This window comes from Otolemur garnettii, unplaced genomic scaffold (genome assembly GCF_000181295.1).
Source record: "Otolemur garnettii isolate 467f Iridium unplaced genomic scaffold, OtoGar3 scaffold00023, whole genome shotgun sequence".
Lineage (NCBI taxonomy): Eukaryota > Metazoa > Chordata > Mammalia > Primates > Galagidae > Otolemur > Otolemur garnettii.
The window spans coordinates 9,507,972-9,526,596 of record NW_003852418.1 but is presented as its reverse complement, the minus strand read 5'-3'; the positions used below and the strand labels follow the sequence as shown (position 1 = coordinate 9,526,596).

Below are 18,625 nucleotides of genomic sequence, written 5' to 3'. Positions count from 1 at the left end.
GGGGGCGGTGGGGAGAGAATCCCCGGCAGAGAGAGCCAAGTGGGCAAACCATTTGCCAGTGGATATAGCTCAGGGTCCTCATAGCAGCCAGATTTCTGGCCTTTCTTGCGGAGTCAGACCTGGCCACACGGGCTATGCTCCCAGCTGGCAGCAGTGGCTACCGCCTACCACCTACCACATTGCCCCACTTTAGCCTCCCCAGGTCCTGGGTCCCCACTGGGCCTGCCTCACAAAGGGCTGTGCTTGTGGCCCTGTCAGTCCAATTCTGCACTATGGAACCCTGGTCTTTGGACAGGCCTGCATTTAGAGGGGTGGGAAGGCCACAGGAGCCACTAAGAGAATCAAATCTGGCCACCCGTTGAGCAAGGTGAGCAGATGTTAGGCAGCAGGGCCTTCACCAGCAGGTCACAGCTCTGCTTCTCCTGGCTGTGTGACCCGGGACCAGTCCTCCCACCTCTCTGTGCCTCATCTCAGGTGGGGACAGTGACAGCGCCTGCCTCACAGGGTGGTGTGAGTTGTGGTGCTGGGCACCTGCTGATGCCAGGTAAACGTCAAAGAACAGATCTAACCCATATCCTGGGAAGATCATTTTGGCACAAAAGAGGCTATAAATGACTATTTGATCAGTGGGTTGGAGCAGGTAGCTCAGGAGGAAAGGGGAGTCCTGCTTACAGGCTGTGGCAGGATCCAATGAGGGGGCCTAGGAGGCAGGGCTGGGAGAGAACGGAGATCCATACCAGAGAGACTTAGAAAGCAAGTCTGTATTTAACTTTCTGACCAAAGTGCCTTGAGCTGAACGTGTGCATGTATACTCTGATCCAGTCCTTGGTAAGGAGGGAGAGGACCAGGACTCAGAGAGGTGACGGGGGAGCAGCGCCCTGAGAGGTGGGAAGCCACCAGTCACATGAGGAGGTGGAAAAGCAGCTTTCTAGACAGAAGGAACAGCAAGTGCAAAAGCCCTGAGGTAGCAGCACATCTGGGCCATTGAGGAGCAGGACAGGACAGCGATAGAGGACCAGATTATGCAGGGCCTCAAAACAGGACCAGAAGCCTGGGCCCTGCTGTCAAGGTGGTGGAAGCTGTGGGAGAGTTTTAGGTAGGGGAGTGACATGATCTAATTTGTCCTTTTATTTTTTTTTTAATTTACTGTTGGGGATTCATTGAGGGTACAAGAAACCAGGTTTTGCTGTTTGCATTTGTTAGGTAAAGTCCCTCTTACCCAATTTGTCCTTTTAAAAAAAAGATCCCTCTAGATTCCATGTAAGAGTGGGTCTTAGGAGCACACAGGGCAGGGAGCTGGGGAATGGAGGCTGTCACAGGAGAATGGTGGTGGCAGGAGAGAGAAGTAGCTTGGATATAGCAGGCACAGGGCTTGGTAACATCTAGACGAAGAGCACAGGAGTGAAGTCTCCAGAGTGGATAGGGACAACAGGTGAGGTGGGTTTAGGGATCCTGGCTGAGGCCCTGCAGTGAGGGGCCCTGGCCACCGTGTCTTGCAGAAGTGGCAGTGCGTGGAGGATGCCACGGGGAAGCTGAAGCTGCACAAGTGCAAGGGCCCTGTGCGGCTTGGTACTGGCAAAGCCCTCTCCAACTTTGTGCCCAAGTACTACGGGCAAGGCAGCGAGGCCTGCACATGTGACAGCGGGGACTACAAGCTCAGCCTGGCTGGACGCCGGAAAAAGTTCTTCAAGAAGAGTAAGTGTTACAGACTGGGTTTGGTGGGACAGGAGAGAGATCCCCGTTCATGCATTCAAGCAATGTCAAGGTTACTTGTCATCGCCAGGTATAGCTTTAGGAGCTAGGGCCGCGGCCAAACCAATCATGAGCACCCCATCCCAGGGGGGAGCAGCAGTCATACAGAAGGAAGGTTATTTTAAGTTGTGACACATGCTTTGAAAAGTGTAGGATGGCATGGCCTCAGCACCACAAGGATTTTACTCCAAGGCAAGAAGCCTCTTTGGAGGGTTCTGAGCAGGGGGTAGAAGATCAGATTTGTGTTTTCAAAGGATCCCTATAGCTGCCATTTCAGTGGGCTGCCTGGGGCAGAGAAGAGGCAGAAAGTCCCATAGGAGACTGGCAGGAGTGTATAACAAGAAGCGGGTATGCTTGGGACTGAGCCTGGGCTTAAGCAAGTAGTGCACGGGTCTGGGTGGGATCTGAAGGGAGCCACCAAGAGGTGTGGCACCAGTCCAGCCTTATTCACAGATTCTGTATTTGCATATCTCCTAAATTTGACTTGTAGCCCCAGGATCAATACTCAAAAGAGCATTTTCTGGGTCATTCGCAGGCATGATTTGAGTTGCCTTCCATGTCTGTTCCCAGCTGAGGCTAACAAGGCCTACTCTGCCTTGTTTGGGGTCATACTGTAAACAAGCATCCTTTTCACTATGCACTGTTCAGTGCTACGCTTTTCACATTTTGTAGTGTGTGTATATATGTGGGAGTATGAGATTTCACTGAACAGTCCCCAGCCGCAGTGCTGAAGCACCGTCTGGCGTTCCTAGGAACAAGCAGCCTATGATGTGCCCAGCAGGGAAAACATGTTTCAGAAGTTTCAGTGGGAATTGTGCTGTAGGCCATGAGTTCAATGCTAACTGATCAACAACGTGTATAAAACGAGGTGTCTTCAAATAGAAGCACCCGTATGAAACTGTGTACTGATCCCATGATGGAGAGGCTCATAGGAGCCCAGCCCTGCATTTCCGTGTATTTCCTCTAGGTGCCCAAGCTCAGTTCTCAAGGACTCAGTGCTGGCGGTGACTTTTTTGAGGGACAGAGTCTCACTCTTAGGGTGCCGTGGCAGCACAACTCAAGTGATTCTCTTGCCTCAACCTTCCAAGTAGCCAGGACTATAGACACCACCACAATGTCTGGCTATTTTTAGAGACAAGATCTCACTCTGGCTCAGGCTGGTCTCCAACTCTTGAGCTTAGGCAATCCACCCACCTCAGCCTTCCAGAGTGCTGGGATTACTGGCGTGAGCCACCGCGACCGGCCTTGGAGGTAACTTTATAAAGAATAGACCGTACTATGGGGGTAAAGTCCCACCCAACAAAAAAAAGCTATTCTGGAGAGTTCCTACAAATAGAGGATACAGGGCGTGCTCTTTTGCGTCTCGCGTCTTTCATTTAGCATGATGCTTTTGATGTCTGTGCACACTGCAGCACAAATCAGAGCTTCACTCCTTTTGGTGGACAAATATCCCACTGTGCAGATATGGTACCGTTTGCTTGTCCATGCACAGCTTGCTCTTGGTGTTCTCTTTGGCCAGCTGCGGCTTGGCTCTGGGACTTCAGTCTCCCTGGGGTCATCACCTCAAGGTCCTCTCCATGCAGTCTGCTTACAGGCGAGTAGATCTCAGAAGCCCTTAGGTATCAGGCAATATTGAACCTCATGGTTGGAAGCCAGCCCTATCTCGATTAAGGACTTAGCCAGCCTCTCCAGCCTCCCTAATCCAGCCCCCTCTGCCACCCACAGAGTACAAGGCCAGCTACGCCCGCAATCGCTCCATTCGCTCAGTGGCCATCCAGGTGGATGGTGAAGTGTACCACGTGGGCCTGGACGATGCATCCCAGCCCCGCAACCTCACCAAGCGGCACTGGCCAGGGGCCCCTGAAGACCAAGATGACAAGGATGGTGGGGACTTCAGTGGCACTGGAGGCCTTCCAGACTATTCAGCCCCCAACCCCATTAAAGTGACACATCGGTGAGAGTCCAGGCAGGGGTTGGGCTAAAGGAAAAAGGATGGACCTTGGCAAGCAGGGGCTACCCACACGAGGGCCCCTGGGCTGGTCCCTCCAACCCTCAGGGCCACACTTGATCCCTCCCTGCAGGTGCTACATCCTTGAAAATGACACAGTCCAGTGTGACCTGGACCTGTACAAGTCCCTGCAGGCCTGGAAAGACCACAAGCTGCACATTGATCATGAGGTGAGCAGAGTGGGGAGCACATTCTTGGGTCCCACTCTCCACACTGGGAGAGCAGCATGGCCCAGGGCAGAGGCCAGGGATGCAGAGGCGGGACGCACAGAATCCTCACCCAGGGACAGGAGCACCAACCCAGCGGCACACAACGTCCCTGCAGCAGCCTAAGGGAAGATCGGGTAGTCCTGTCATCCCCTTTCTTAATGGTTCTTTCAGTAAGTGGGTGATACCTGCCCACCCACTGAGTCAGAGGACTCAGCTGGTTCTTGGGTGGGCCAGGACAGGAGAGCAACTCCGTCCTTTCACTGAGGCCGGATGGAGGGGAAGGGAGACTCCATTCAGCAAGTGGAGCCCGTTGCCTCCTCAGCACTCACAGATGCAGCCACAGGCCATGCCCTTCTTGTCCAGCCCATGAAAGTTTCAGGGCTTCCTCTTGCTCTGTCCCTCAGATTGAAACCCTGCAGAATAAAATTAAGAACCTGAGAGAAGTCCGCGGTCACCTGAAGAAAAAGCGGCCAGAAGAATGTGACTGTCACAAAATCAGGTGAGCAAGTAGCACAGGTTCCCACAAGGCCCCTGATTCTCTTACAGAAACATTCCTGGGGACACAGGACCCCCTGTCGTAATTGACTCCTTTCCTTTCTTTTAATCCCTATTGTCAGCCAACTGGGCACACAGAACTACCCCCCAGGTAGCCAGGCCAATGCCTGGCTCGGGCACTGCTACAGAGCTGGGGCCAGGCAAAGAGAGGGGCCTCTGGCCTTTCAGAAGTAGCCCAGGTGGCTCCAGGCCCATGCTACTGCCTCAGGGTCCCCACAGGCCACAAGACAGAAGCCTAAAGCAGTTGCTTGCAGTAGCACCCTCTGTGCTGATGGAAGGGGGCTGAGCCCTGGCCAGTGTGGCTGCTGTGCTCACTGCTGTGGAGACTGTGCCGCCCTCCCAGGGGGCTTACAGAGCTCAGGCTCCACAGTGCTGGCCCCACCAGGGTGTGCTGGCCTCATGGTGGGAACCAACCTCTAGATGCACAGGCTGAATCTGCCTGAGGCCAGTCTACCCTTCTCGGTGCAGTTATGACTGACCCAGCCTCCCGCAACCTGGCTCTGCTTGGGGGATGGTGCCGGTAGGCAGAAACAGCACAGTGCCCTCCCACACTAGCACGGGTGGAGTGGGGGAAACATCACTTGGGAGCCCCAGGACCCACAGCTTCTGAAGCCAGGCCGGGTCTGTTGCAGTTACCACACCCAGCACAAGAGCCGCCTCAAGCACAAGGGCTCCATCTTGCACCCTTTCAGGTAAGGGCAGCTTAGGTCTGGGGCAGTGGTAGAGGCCTGGGAGGCTGCCCACCCTAGCGCTGAGCATACAGAACAGGGAAGCAAGTGGCCTAGCCTTTCAGGGAATGCCTGGCGCCCCTACTTGCTCCCAGAGCAATGAGGGGGACCTCCAGGCGCCCCCTTGTGGCCAGATGGGATGGCTGCAACCCTGCCAAGCCGGGCAGGATAGGGGGAGCAGCTGTGACAGAGATCCCAGAAGCCACCTTCCTACTTCCATGCTGCCTTAGAGGACAGAATATCCAAGTCTGGTCCCAGAAGTGGGACTTGGGTGGGCTCTGCTCATAGCACTCTGCTGGAGATGCTCAGCACAGCCCAACCCCTAGGGTAGACAAGGGGGAGTCAGAGTCAAGGGTCCCACAGAGGCCCACGGTGCGTATGGCCCTCCGTGCCCACAGGAAGGGTCTGCAAGAGAAGGACAAGGTGTGGCTACTGCGGGAACAGAAGCGCAAGAAGAAACTTCGCAAGCTGCTTAAGCGTCTGCAGAACAACGACACATGCAGCATGCCAGGCCTCACGTGCTTCACCCACGACAACCAGCACTGGCAGACGGCGCCCCTCTGGACATGTGAGTGAATCGGGGCAGGCATGGGGATGGGCAGGCTGGAAACCACCTCCTCTTTCCATGTGACTCACCTTGCCCCATCTTGTGAGGGCTGCACCTCCAGGACTCTCAGAAACAGGTTCCCTGACACCAAGGGGCCTCAGTGCTCCAGACTGTCACTTGGCATCTGAGGAACTGGCTGGGGGGGGGGCACCTGTCCCTGACAGGAATCACTGTGAGCAGACTAGGCTGCTCCCTGCAGGCACTCAGGGCCTGCTGTCTCGTCCCCTGCAGTGGGGCCTTTCTGTGCCTGCACCAGCGCCAACAATAACACCTACTGGTGCATGAGGACAATCAACGAGACCCACAACTTCCTCTTCTGTGAATTTGCAACTGGCTTCCTTGAGTACTTTGATCTCAACACAGACCCCTACCAGGTACTGACAACACGAGCTGGGGAAATGGGGATGGCGGTACACAGGTGCTGCCACTGAACACCAGCCCCAGGGAAGTGATGACCAATTTCCCAAGTCCCACTGAGTCCCTAAAACAGTAGGAATGGGTTTTTGAGTTTTGAAGCCACTAACAGTTTGGGGACTTGGTGTTCAATCAGCCCTTTTCTGCCTCCACCACCCTGCATGTGGTACATGGTTGTAGGCCTGTACAGCCTATGCCTAGGAGTGAGAGTTATAATACCTGTATAGCTCAACAATGGAACACCCTGGTTAAAAGGGCATGGAGAGGGATTTGGCTTTACTAACAAGCATGAGAGCCCAAGAGATGAGAGCACTGGTGACTTGGCAGTTTCTATACCTGTGGTGTTGAGAGGCACGAGATCAGCCTTATATTAGGCCGGAGGAGAAGGCAATCAGGAGCATGCATATTCTATCATGGACTCCCTTACTCTGAGCAGAATACCTGGTGTTTCTCTGCTCTCAAAGACTCTCTCTCTCTCTCTCTCTCTCTCTCTCCCCCTTCAGCTAAAGGAAGTAGCCCTCAGGCACCTAAGAGCAACTGTTCCTGAGCCAGATAACAGGGAACACAGCTAGACAGGCTGGGGCCCCCAGGAGACCAACCAGTCCTAGGCCCTGATACATGGTATCGCTTCGCCCTCTGATGCAGGCACCTGCCAACATTCAGCCAGGTTTTGCAGGAAATTATGAAGACTCCTGACACTGGAGAGCTGCAGGGTCAAGCCAAACAATGCACATTCTGGGGCTTTCAGGGACAATGCAGTTAATGTAACTGCCACTAAATCATCTAAACATGTACACGATTGAAGGGTCTGGTAATTGGAACACATGAGCCCTTGTACTGAGCTCTAGCATTAAGCTTTTCTGTCATGTGGCTTTTTTTTTCTGTAATGTGGCTTTGATACTGTCCAACCTTCAACTTTTTAAGGAAAGCCTAAAGTAATGTTTTAAATGAAATCTGACTTCTAAATGGCAGCAGGCCAGTTGCTTTATTTAATTACCACATAGGCTGCTGGTCTTTCTCCTTAGATAGGTTCATCCTCACACTTTACCAAAGGGAGTGGCAGAGTGGATAGGTTTGTCAGTCACCAGTACCTCCCAGACTAGGCAAGGATCCAGATCACTCAGCCATCCTTTCACAAATTGCTGCTTTCCAACCAAAAGGAGCTGAGAGACTTTCAGTGAGACTTGGAAGGGCTTCTTTCCAAGCTTGTTGAGTTTCCTGACCAATGGCTCCAGAAGTCCGACATTAAGTACACAGATACGGTTTTATTCTCCTGAATTTTCATTCTCACTGAGAGGCCCTCGTGGGGCTAGAAGCCAAATGTCACCCAACTCTTTCAAAACTCTGGCTTTTGCAGAAGGGGAGGTTGAAGTGAGCAGGACACCAGCCCACAGCACCTTCCATTCCCAGCCTGCCTGAAATGTGTCCCCTGGTTGGTAGAAGAGCACTGCTGGGAGGGTCCCTGGACTCACCTTGTTGACAACCTACCTTTTTTCCAACCAGCTGATGAATGCAGTGAACACTCTGGACAGGGATGTCCTCAATCAGTTACATGTACAACTTGTGGAACTGCGGAGCTGCAAGGGTTACAAGCAGTGTAACCCCCGGACCCGAAACATGGACCTGGGTGAGTAGGCACCCCGACATGGGGCCTACACAGAGTTCCATAGAAGGAACACTGGAGGTCATGTCTACCCCAAGAGTGAGCTCAGAACTACCAGGAATTGCAGGGTGATACAACTGAAGACAAATCATCTGGAAGGTTATGGGTGCCCAACCATGGCAGGCTGTAGGCGGGCACTGAGCTGTGCTTCCTAAGAGAGGCGCACCTTCCTAGACCAAGTGCACAGAGTCCCCTCCCAGTTCACTGCCCTCCCTTTTGTTTGTTCATTCCTTCACTCATCCAATCAACATCTACTGAGAAGGGAAACCTGAAACCACTTTGGTTGCTGGAAAGGAAAAAGATGACCATGACCTTGTGTGAAGATGACATTCTCCTACAGACAGCAGTCCATATGGGGAAGCCTCGTTTATATAGATAGACTAGAACAGGATGATGTTAGATAGAGTGCAGGGCAGGCCTTTGACCTGAGTCCTTAAGAGGAAGAAGCAGTCAGCCACTGAGAAAACATAGAGGGCTAGCATCCAGAAGACCTGAGGAGTGAGTAGCAGACAAAAGCCCTGCATGGCCACGCCAGCACAGATGAGGGTAGGTGCGAGTGACAGCAGCGTGTCAGAGGGCCACCCCTTTATAGGTCATGGCAGAGGGTTTAGATTTTATTCTGGATGCATCACATAGTGAACAGAGGATTTTAACCTGGATACTGAAATGGTCTACATTTTCAAAGGATGCTTAAAAGGCTAAGTGGATAATGGGGCTGTATGAGAAAAATAGTTAAGACAACACAGTTATCCAGAAGAGGTGGGTAGCCTGGACTGGGGGTGGGAGCAGTGACAATGGAGAGAAGGTGATAGATTTCAGATCCTGGTGCTGAAGCCCACAGAACATGGTGATGGGGTAAGGACAGAAAATTAAAAGTCATGGACGACTCCTGGGTTTGGTGGGGGGCAAGGAAAAATCAGCAGTTCTAAGATTAAGGTGTCAACTAGACGTTTTAAGATTACAAAAGCTAAAAGAAGGAAGTGTTCACTAGCCACAACAAAATGCACAGGGAGCAGCCTAAAAACCTTTGGTATCTGGAGAACCTGGGAGAGTTTTTCCATGTCTATTTAATAATAGGAAGATACCTAGAGTTGATGTCAGGAAAATGAGTAAGCAGCTTAAGAGGAAGAATTCAGATGCTGCAGTCAGACAGCAAATGTGGCAATAACACTGCCTGACAAGAAGCCTAATGTCAAAATCCCATCAGAGGCTTCCTATCGTGTACTAATGAAGTGCTACTCTGATGGTCAAAGTTGCAATCACATGTTGATCACCATGTGCCAAGCACTGGGTGCACTGGCTGATAACCCTTTCCATGACCCTTTGTGGGGAATCTTCTTATCCTCATTTTATGAATGAGTAATGTGAACCAAGTTGGCTAACTCCAAAGCCCATGCACTGGATCACGCTGCCATATCCTCGGGAAACTGTCTCAAGATCCGACCCACCGGGGATCTCTTTCCCACCATATCTTTTTCAGGGCTCTTGGCTTTCTCTCCTTAGGAGAGTAGGTGTTCATGCCCATGTTGAATGAAAGCATTCAGGGACCGAAGACTGATGTGACATCAGATTATAGGCAATCTGAGGCTACCTGGGAGACTTAAGGAAAGGTCACCTCATAATTCAATCAACTCATCTAACTAGGAAACAAATATCAACATCATGGGATTGTGACAAAAAGCCTGAGCCGGTTGTCTGGATATTTTTGAAGAAGGCAGTTATAAAGTTTGTCATTGCTTGTACCATTGTTGCCCTAAAATACCTGTTTCTGTTATTTTCATTTCTCTCTCATTTAGGACTTAAAGACGGAGGAAGCTATGAACAATACAGGTATTAGTTTTGTTACTAATGCCTGAGAAAAGTTCTTACATCTTCGCCTATCCTTCAGTCTCATCTCAGAAAGGCCGCCCAGTCGTTATGCTGAGGGACGGCCCTTCCTCTCTAGTCTGCCAGGGGCCTGGACCACCCATCAGTGATAGGTGCTCCACCTAGGAGGACTTCTGTGCATATAGTTCTTTGGGGGTGACCTTTTCTTTCTTGGTGATGGTTAACACTCATTCTCCTTTTGACACTTAAAAACTTAGGCAGTTTCAGCGTCGAAAGTGGCCAGATATGAAGAGACCTTCTTCCAAATCACTGTGAGTTGCGGAACCAGCTACAGAGACCTGGTTCTGACTGCTTCCTTTTGCCAAGGCTGTTCTTTGTGCATGCCATTCCTTATCACCCTCATTTGTTCCCATAATGTGAGTCTTTCCTCATAAGAAAACATATTTGAATCCATTTCATATTTTAGATTAATACCTTATCCAGTAAACTGTTATTCTCACTATAATCTGTCCTAGTTATATAATCAAGCTATTACTTAGAGGTTGAGAAGCATTTAAATATTACAGCTTCCAGATAATCTGGAAGGGTGTGGTTGCTAAAGTGCTAACTAGTCCACAGCATCTAATGGTTTCCCAAAAGTCCATGCTATGAACTCTCTCTCCAGTGCCAACAGGGGCTGACAGGGGCTAAGCGGAGACTGGCAATCTGGAAAATTCACCTCTAGTCTAGAGGAAACAGCTAGTTTGTTCCCTGCAGGAATAGGATATAGTTTGCCATTTTGTGATTCATCCATGAAATCCAAAAATGCAGGTATGTGAGGGAATTATTTAACATTGGCAACAAATGTGACATTAAGCAGGCAAAAAAAAAGCCCTTTGGTGAGCTGACTTTTGCAACCTCTGGTCTACTCATTTCTTCCTTTATAAGCATACAAACCTATGTGGTTTTAATAGGATGTTAATTATGAACCAGCAAAGCATTTCTTTGGTGCTTCCCAAATTAAAGTACAGAATCTTTGTCTCTCCTTAGCCACTGTTCTATATGCATCCTTACCTTTGCCAGGCACTGGGTAAACTGGCAACTAAAACTTGAGATGATTAGATGGCAGCAGTCTTTCTGAAAGACCCAGAAAGAGTCATTCTCAGCAGCCACACCCTGGAAGCAAAGCTTACTCAGCTATAGGGCTGATTAAGAAATCCTAAGCAGCATGATAATCACTAGCTAAGATGAATTTGTTTTGTTCTACAGGGGACAACTGTGGGAAGGCTGGGAAGGTTAACAACAGAGATGGACCTGACTATACAGGCAGTGAAAACTCACATGCAATTTCCAGCAGACCTATGCTACAGGCCAGGACGCCTGAGAGAAACAGAACTTGCTTTGAGTCACCATGGCAAATTCTGGAGGATAACCACCGGGAGCAGAGGGAACTGCAGGAAGTCCACTTTTGCCCCTGCTTTTGCTTTGGATTATACCTCACCAGCTGCACAAAATCCTTTTTTTTGTTTTCTGGTTTTTTTTTTTCATATCAGAAAGTCACCACTAACCCTTCCTAAGAGGCTCACAAGGGAAAAAGAACAGAACGATACATTCTTGGAAATTTCTCCTAAGGGTGAAAGTCACTGGAATTTTTTTTAAATCATAGAGGAAAAACAACCTTGTTTTAAATTCTTTCATTCTTTTGGTTTGTCACAAAGAAAATAAGAAGCAGGACAGAGACAACTTGCAGAGACTGAAAACACTGCAAAGAGATTGCCAATGAGTCAACAGCACAAAAGAAATGACATTTTCTTACACTATAACTCTGGCTGCCTCTGAAGAAACTGCCTTCACTGTATATATGTGACTATTTACGTGTAACCAACATGGGAACTTTTAGGGGAATCTGACTAATGAGAAATCCCAATTTTCAAGAGTGGTGGTGTCAATAAATGCTCTGTGGCCAATGTAAAAGAAAATCCCTTGCAGTTGTGGGCATTTCTGTTCCTGACCAGATAACTTCTCCCCCAGTATTTCTTTGTTAACTGTCTCAGAACTGATGTTTTTTAAGGTACTAAAAAGATATGAAGTTGATCTATGTCTCAAGTTTTGATGAAACTGTATTTGTAAAGAGATTTTGTAGCATAAGTATTGTCATACAATGTTCAGAACCCCAGCCAATGACAAGCGGTTGGTATGAAGAAACCTTTGACATTTTGTAAAAGGCCATTCTTGGGAGTTTTTTTGGTGTGTTTTTTTTTTAAATACAAGTATTCAAGATACCACCAGTAAGTAACTTTTTAGAGGAGATGCCTTGGGTTTAAAGGATTTTTTTTTAAAGAGCAGTAGATGGTTATAGATTGTCTAAAGTTTACCACACTTCACGGGAGCTCCCGGTAAGTCTCACATTATAGAAGCTTTGGGACTTTAGTTTTAAAATGTGTTAATGTACTCAGTACAAGCAGTTGTCAGAATTCTAGTATGGGAGAAGTAGGAGGAACCTCAGGCCTCAGTGCAACCCGTTTCTCATTTAAAGATGACAGATGATCCCTAAGCATCTACATTTGTAACAACAGTTTCATGCTTTTCAACATTCCAAACACCAAGGCTTCCTAGGCAAGTATTTTTACTTTTTATTAACTTCACAGAAACTACTACTGTTACTTGAAATAGACTTCTTTAACCTTCTTTTTCACCCCTTAATCCAATAGGGCTTTTTAAAAAGTAAGCTCTTCAGGCTCCAATTTTAAATAGAAACGTTTATTTACAATGGCATCCAAACTGTCAGCAAAGCAATCCCAGCTCACCACTCCCCAACTCATTAAGTCATCTCATGTGGTATCAATTCTTTGCAGGGTTAAGATGATTTTGACTTTTTTTAAGCAACACTTAATGTAAACTTGATTGAAACTGAATTTATTCTTAGTACTATAAGTCAATTCCTGAGAATTTAAATATTGCTCTCAGAATGACATTTCCATATATTAGAAAATTCCATATATTCGAGGAGGAAAGAAAAGGAAACCACCCTGCTCATTATTAAATAGTGTGCCTTAGAGTTGAAAATAACTCTTTTTCCTCTTATCCATCCTAGTGGTTTTGCTTCTAAGAATCTCCTACTTATGAACAAAACTCATGGCTTCTGCGGGGAACTGGACAGGCATATGAGTATCTTGCAGTCCATTCTATTTACTTTCCAGCCGTGTCTACCTCTGGATCAAAGAAGTTCTAACATCAAGTCAACTACCTGCTGTAATAACCTACCCCTAACATACCCCCAACTCATCTTAGATATTAAATACTGATAAACTACGTAGTACTGTTTACTGATATCTACACCTCTCGATCCAGATGCACAATTTAGAAAAGTAGCATCATAACATGAACATTAACAATGCAACTTCTATTTATTTTTTAAAGGAAGAAACATCTCCTTTATATCATTTTGATCTTTATAAAATATATTTTTTATTTATATATCTTTGGATTCAGCAAAAAAGTAGGTATTGGAAATATCCCAAATTCTAAAAGCAGATGAAAAGATTACTTATACTGTTCACCCAACAGATACCAAGGTTTTTAAAATGGGGGTGGGAGGCTGTGAGAAGAGGTAGGCAGTGGGAATACAAAGTGAATTATCCCAAAAAGATGAAAGGGTAAAAATTATCTTAAGATAATTTGAAACTATTAAAATCAAAATATTGAGTTTGCACCAATAAAGTGAATAAGTAGAAAATATAAAAACTATAATAAACTTCACTTTTTCTCCTCATATAAAAAGAGAGAGCTGTCTTCCAGTTAGCCTGGAGCCAGGACTGAGAAAAGAATCACAAAACTATTTATGCTTTGTTTTGTTTAATAATTTCGAAAAGTCAAGAAAGTTAATTGAGAGCACCACTCTATTTTTCCCCACCCAACTTAAACAAGGACAATTTAGACACACCTGACACAACTGAGTTGGAAAGGACAGAGACTCCTGCTCAGCTGTGCCTCTGTCTCCAAACAGCAGAATGCGTTATTTGAAAAGCACAGGCAATTACAATGGAAGTTTGTGGATTTACAATCTCAGATTTATTTTAAACCTGGTGGGAGGAGGAAAGGTAAGAAGAGCAAACTCAGAATTGTCTACACCATTACAAAAATAAAATCCATTGTAGTGGTGGTTCTGGAAATACCAGGTTTTACTTATAATAAGCATATCAAAGAAATTAAATGACCTTACCTTCAGAGACAGGTAGAAAGAGTGACTAAACATGGGTGAAATTAAAAAAATTAACTGGCTCTCAGTTATTGCTAGAAAATGACACCAAGGCTAGCAGACATTTGAAATTCATATAGTCCAAAACTCAATTTCATTCAACTGTTTGAACCTAAAATAATAACCCAGATAAAAGGAATTAAACTTGATTTTTCCATCTACTCAAACTGACCAGAACAGGTGTCAAGGAGAGGCAACAGCAGAAAGTGGCAGGGAAGCAGAAGAAAGAAAGGGAACAAAGGTGCTCAGATTGTGGCTGAATCACGCAAAAAACTGGCTGCTGGGCTATTAAGAGATAACAAAGACATTATTCTAATTCACAGGGATAGTGAAAGCATCACATTAGCAGAATGAGAGATAAGTAAGCAGACACCATGGACTCTACTCCTGAGATCTCAGTGTGGGATTCAGGTCTTAGCAACCAAAATCTTAGAACATTCTTAAAATGGATGAGAAGGCAAAAACCTCAATTTAACAATGCAAACAAAAAACATGAATTGCTAGCATTTAATTTGTGGGCTGCTTAAAATCCAAAAGATGCTTTTTTAAATTACTTGATTTTGTTTTAATTCCTGATTTTCTGTTTATTTCCGCATATTTCTTCCTTCTCCTAAAATTAACAAAGTGCTTAGTTCTGGCAGAGGAATTTTTTAAAAAAATTAAAATGCCTACATCTAAACAAATAATCTCTTTTAAAACATTTAGATTAAAAGACTGAAAAAGGTGAGACATCTAAAGCTGGGGTATGGAGGAGCCAAGGACCACTGTCCCTCCCCGTGCCATGAAATCCAAGGGCTATCTTCTGTTTATAGCCTCACCATGCTGAGCTTTCTGAAATCAACAATGTTAAATAGTTAGCTTCACAAACTCTGTAAAAATGAGTTGTTGTGACCTACAAAAAAGGTATATACATATTTTACATAATACAATATCTTAAAGGTCATATTTACAAAAAATCTATTCACAGAAACACTGCGAAATTCTGATTCAGAATGCAGTACCTGGCCTTGGGTTTTCTGAAGTTTATTTTCAAAAAGCATTATTGCTCTACCATATAGGCAAAGGGTGACACTAGTACTTACCAAAAAAAAAAAAAAAAGAAAGAAAGAAAAAAAAAAAATCACAGCTCTTGTCCAACAGATTAGTGTAGACAAAAACCAGGAATGTGTTATGTGTCTATCGTTCCTCAAGACCTCAAGAATATTGCATTTATCCATTACTTTTTAAATAAAGTGCACTCAGCTGCACGTTAGCATGTAAAAATTTTGCTACTACTGCAATTAAATACTGTCATCTCATTTTCCCTTCTGCAAAGCCATTTAACATCAATGACAATTCCTGAAGTATTACAGGACATTAGAGGCAAATGGAAATCTTCACTAACAGAAAGTCTGGGACAACAAAGAATGGGGACAGCAAATCAACACCATCAGTAATGAATAAGAACTCAGAAATGCCAAGTCTACTGGATAAGGCGTCAACACAGAACTATTTAGCAGTGACAAAAACACTTAAAGGCTGGGATTATACTTTGTCCAATACTGCAACCAGAGAAACCAGATGTTCTAATCTCCCTTGACCTCTCCAACATTCTCTGTCCCGAACCCCCAATTTATTTGAAAGACTTTAGCTACTAAAGCAGAAAAAAAAGTGACAAGAGGAAAGTTTTGTGATCAGTAACAATCCGTATCTCCAGAATCACATCCCTAGGGGGCAGAATGCCAAAAATATTGTTTTGAACACCACAATGGGGGGGAGGGGGGACAGGCAGATAATGCGCTTCAGCTTAAAATCCAGTCCTGCTCAAATGACATTACTTAGAATACCCTTAACAGAGATCAAAGGTGGTCCTTTCTTCAAAGCTGCATGCCTGGAACAATGATTCTTTCCTTCTCAATAATCCTAGTGCAGTATTTTCCTTAGAGGTGCTGGTGCAGAGATGTCAGCAGTATTTCTGGTAGCAACAAGAAGAAAACAAGAGTAAACCATGTGCTTTTGCACAACACAAAGACGCCCTACATCCACATTCATGGTTATGTCTATGTCATCCCTACGTGGACAATGTAGCTCTGGCAGATTGATTCAGATTCCCTATTTCAGATTCAGATTCATATTACCAAAAGTATTGGCCCAATGCCTTCAAAACTAAAGTTTCTTCAATTATTATATTTTTAAGATATACATCTAAGTTAAAATATACCTGGGACATTTTAGATTATAGCTGAGGCTTTGGTTCTCTCCAGAGAACAAGAGAAATGTTTTGAGAAAGGTAGGGATCCCCATACCTGATCAGGACCCATGGGCATGCCAGACATGGGCATCGAGTTCATGTTCATCTGTCCCATGTGACCACTGCCACCGTTCATGTGCACCATATTATATACTGCTGGATTCCCTTGGTGGGCAAACTGCTGCTGAGGAAAGGAGCTGTAAAGGAAGTGTAATATTACCTCCAGAGTCTACTTCAAGGCATGCAATAAGATCATCACAATTTTGCCAAATGTTGTACTTAAGCAGGGAGTAATCAAAGAAAATTCCCATACAGCCTGCTTTTAATAGCTGTCTCTATCAATTCCTAAGATCCTAGAATGGACAAACCAGTAACGTATCTCCTAGTATGAAGCCAGGCTTTGATCTCTCCATTCAAATAAGCTTGGCTAAAAATACAAAAAAGATTAATTTTCTGTACTCAGGGATATGAACAACATTAAAAGCCAGTGGGGGGGGGGGGCCTAAGATGGCGGCTGAGTAACAGCTTCCTTGCAACTGGGCACGGTTGAGTCTGAGGAGAGAAGACTCCAGGCATCTCTGGCTGGTGGGATCTGCTCAGAAACAGCCCTTTTGGGACATAGGGAGGCAGCGAGAGTTTTCTGGACCCCATCAAGAGGACAAAAGCAGTGGAGAACTGGCAAATGTTTGCGTATTTTTGTTTGGTCTAATCCCGCCAGCAGCTGTAAGTACAGCAGCAGTGAGATTACAAACTGGTAAGGCCTTACCTGTGAATTGTTTTGGTTTCTTTAGGACTTGGCACTCAGTTGAGTTGAACTACCTTGGGAAAACTTAGGCAAGCACACAGAGGACTTTAAGCGTTGCCTAGGACTGAACTGCTGAGCCAGAAGGAGCTAATAGTGTTTGGATGTGGGCTGCCTGGAGCCATTGTGGGAGAACTGCCCCAGCAAGCTCTGCCCTCAGGGTCACGGAGCAGGCAGGAGAGAGTAATCTAGTGACCGAGCAGCCTAAAGGCAGGGACTGAGAAGCCTTCAGGGGCACATAGTGAGACAATTTTGGCACACTGGATAAGTGGATAGCCACTTCAAGAGTGATCCCAGTGACAAGTGCCTTCCTGGGAAAGCTTCTGCATGGCCAAGGTTAGCAGTTTAAAGTGCCTTTTAAGTGAGCTAAGGAAAGATTTAGGCTCTGCACCATGCAGGGTTTGAGTAATCAGCAGAGGCCTCCAGTCTCCATCTTGTACAGCCGTTATCAGCATTGTGATTAACATCTCATTCCCCAGAAGATCACTTGTTGCCCAGACGATATTCAGCAAGATACTCATACCACTTTCTTTTGTTTTTTTCTTGTTTTTATTTTTTAATTTCCACATTTTCCCTATAGATTTTTCTCCTTCTCTTCATTTTTCTAGTTTAAATATAATTTTCCATTGTTGCCTTTTTTAACAATTGGAACTTCATTCTTGCTAGTGTTTCTTCCCCTATTCTTTGTTTCTTTTCCTCAATTTTATCCTGTAAAGTTTTCTGTTTGCTTGTTTTGGTTTGATTTATAACATTTTTGTATTTCCTCCCTACATGGTGGAGGTGGGTACTGTGTCCGAACAGGCTAGCAAAGAGCTGCTGACCTCAAGGAAAACACCCAACCTGGCACCCTCAAAGGTTGGGAGATTTTAAGGTTGGGTCAAAGTACCCTACTGTACACCTATATTGCTCCTGTCTCCCTCTTTCTGTGCTTCTCTTCTCTTTGTCAATATTCCCTTTTACCCATCCCCTCTTTTCTCTTTTTTCTTTCTTTTTTCCCTTCTTCCTCTTCAATTTTTTCATCCTTCTGGTCCTGTACCAAAAGAACTCATTGAAACCCTAGTCCTGAGGCATGGTATCTTAGAGAGCAAGAGGAAGTGAAAGGAAAATTAGGGCAAAGAAACAGGTAAGAGAAATCACTCATGAGGAAGCAGCAGCAGAAAAATCCTGTCAACATGAAAAACCAATCCAGAGCAATCCCCCCCAAGGGACTATGAGGTAGCTACTGCAGAGGATTCCACCTATAAAGAAATGTTAGAAATGGCAGAAAGGGACTTTAGAATACAGATGATAAAAACAATGAAGGAAATTATAGAAACAATGAAGGAACCTGCTGATAAAGTGGAAAATAACCAACAGGAAATCCAAAAACAGAATCAATTGATTAAGAGATGAACAATATAAAGAATATAGAAAGGATATAGCAGAGCTGAAGGAACTGAAGCAATTAGGGAACTTAAAGATGCAGTAGAAAGTATCAACAGGCTCGGCGCCTGTGGCTCAAGTGGCTAAGGCGCCTGCCACATACACCTAAGTTGGCAGGTTCAAATCCAGCCCAGGCCCGCCAAACAACGACAGCTGCAACCAAAAAATAGC

The 18,625-nt window shown here is 45.8% G+C and overlaps 2 protein-coding genes across 9 annotated transcripts in view; one reads left to right on the top strand and one right to left on the bottom strand.

Moving 5' to 3' along the window:
* The window catches only part of SULF2 (sulfatase 2), a 107,862-nt gene extending 95,882 nt beyond the window's left edge, over positions 1–11,980 (top strand). Inside the window, exons 11-21 of one of the 2 annotated variants that reach the window (XM_012803949.2) lie at positions 1,500–1,695; positions 3,478–3,706; positions 3,834–3,930; positions 4,374–4,468; positions 5,157–5,216; positions 5,651–5,820; positions 6,091–6,233; positions 7,777–7,900; positions 9,733–9,766; positions 10,021–10,074; positions 11,012–11,980. In XM_012803949.2, coding sequence (XP_012659403.1) covers positions 1,500–1,695; positions 3,478–3,706; positions 3,834–3,930; positions 4,374–4,468; positions 5,157–5,216; positions 5,651–5,820; positions 6,091–6,233; positions 7,777–7,900; positions 9,733–9,766; positions 10,021–10,074; positions 11,012–11,042 — 1,233 coding nt within the window. In that variant the 3' untranslated portion in view covers positions 11,043–11,980. The remainder of the gene's footprint in view (positions 1–1,499; positions 1,696–3,477; positions 3,707–3,833; positions 3,931–4,373; positions 4,469–5,156; positions 5,217–5,650; positions 5,821–6,090; positions 6,234–7,776; positions 7,901–9,732; positions 9,767–10,020; positions 10,075–11,011) is intronic. The other variant, XM_012803950.2, reaches the window with a different exon arrangement.
* Positions 11,981–15,106: 3,126 nt separating this feature from the next.
* NCOA3 (nuclear receptor coactivator 3) overlaps positions 15,107–18,625 on the bottom strand; it is a 114,011-nt gene continuing 110,492 nt past the window's right edge. For 5 of the 7 annotated variants that reach the window (XM_023511923.1, XM_023511925.1, XM_023511924.1 and 2 more), the window contains 2 exons: positions 16,286–16,427; positions 15,107–15,954 (listed from right to left, as the gene is read on the bottom strand). In XM_023511923.1, the coding sequence (XP_023367691.1) occupies positions 15,943–15,954; positions 16,286–16,427 (154 nt within the window). In that variant the 3' untranslated portion in view covers positions 15,107–15,942. The remainder of the gene's footprint in view (positions 15,955–16,285; positions 16,428–18,625) is intronic. The other 2 variants (XM_003787680.3, XM_012803961.2) reach the window with 2 other exon arrangements.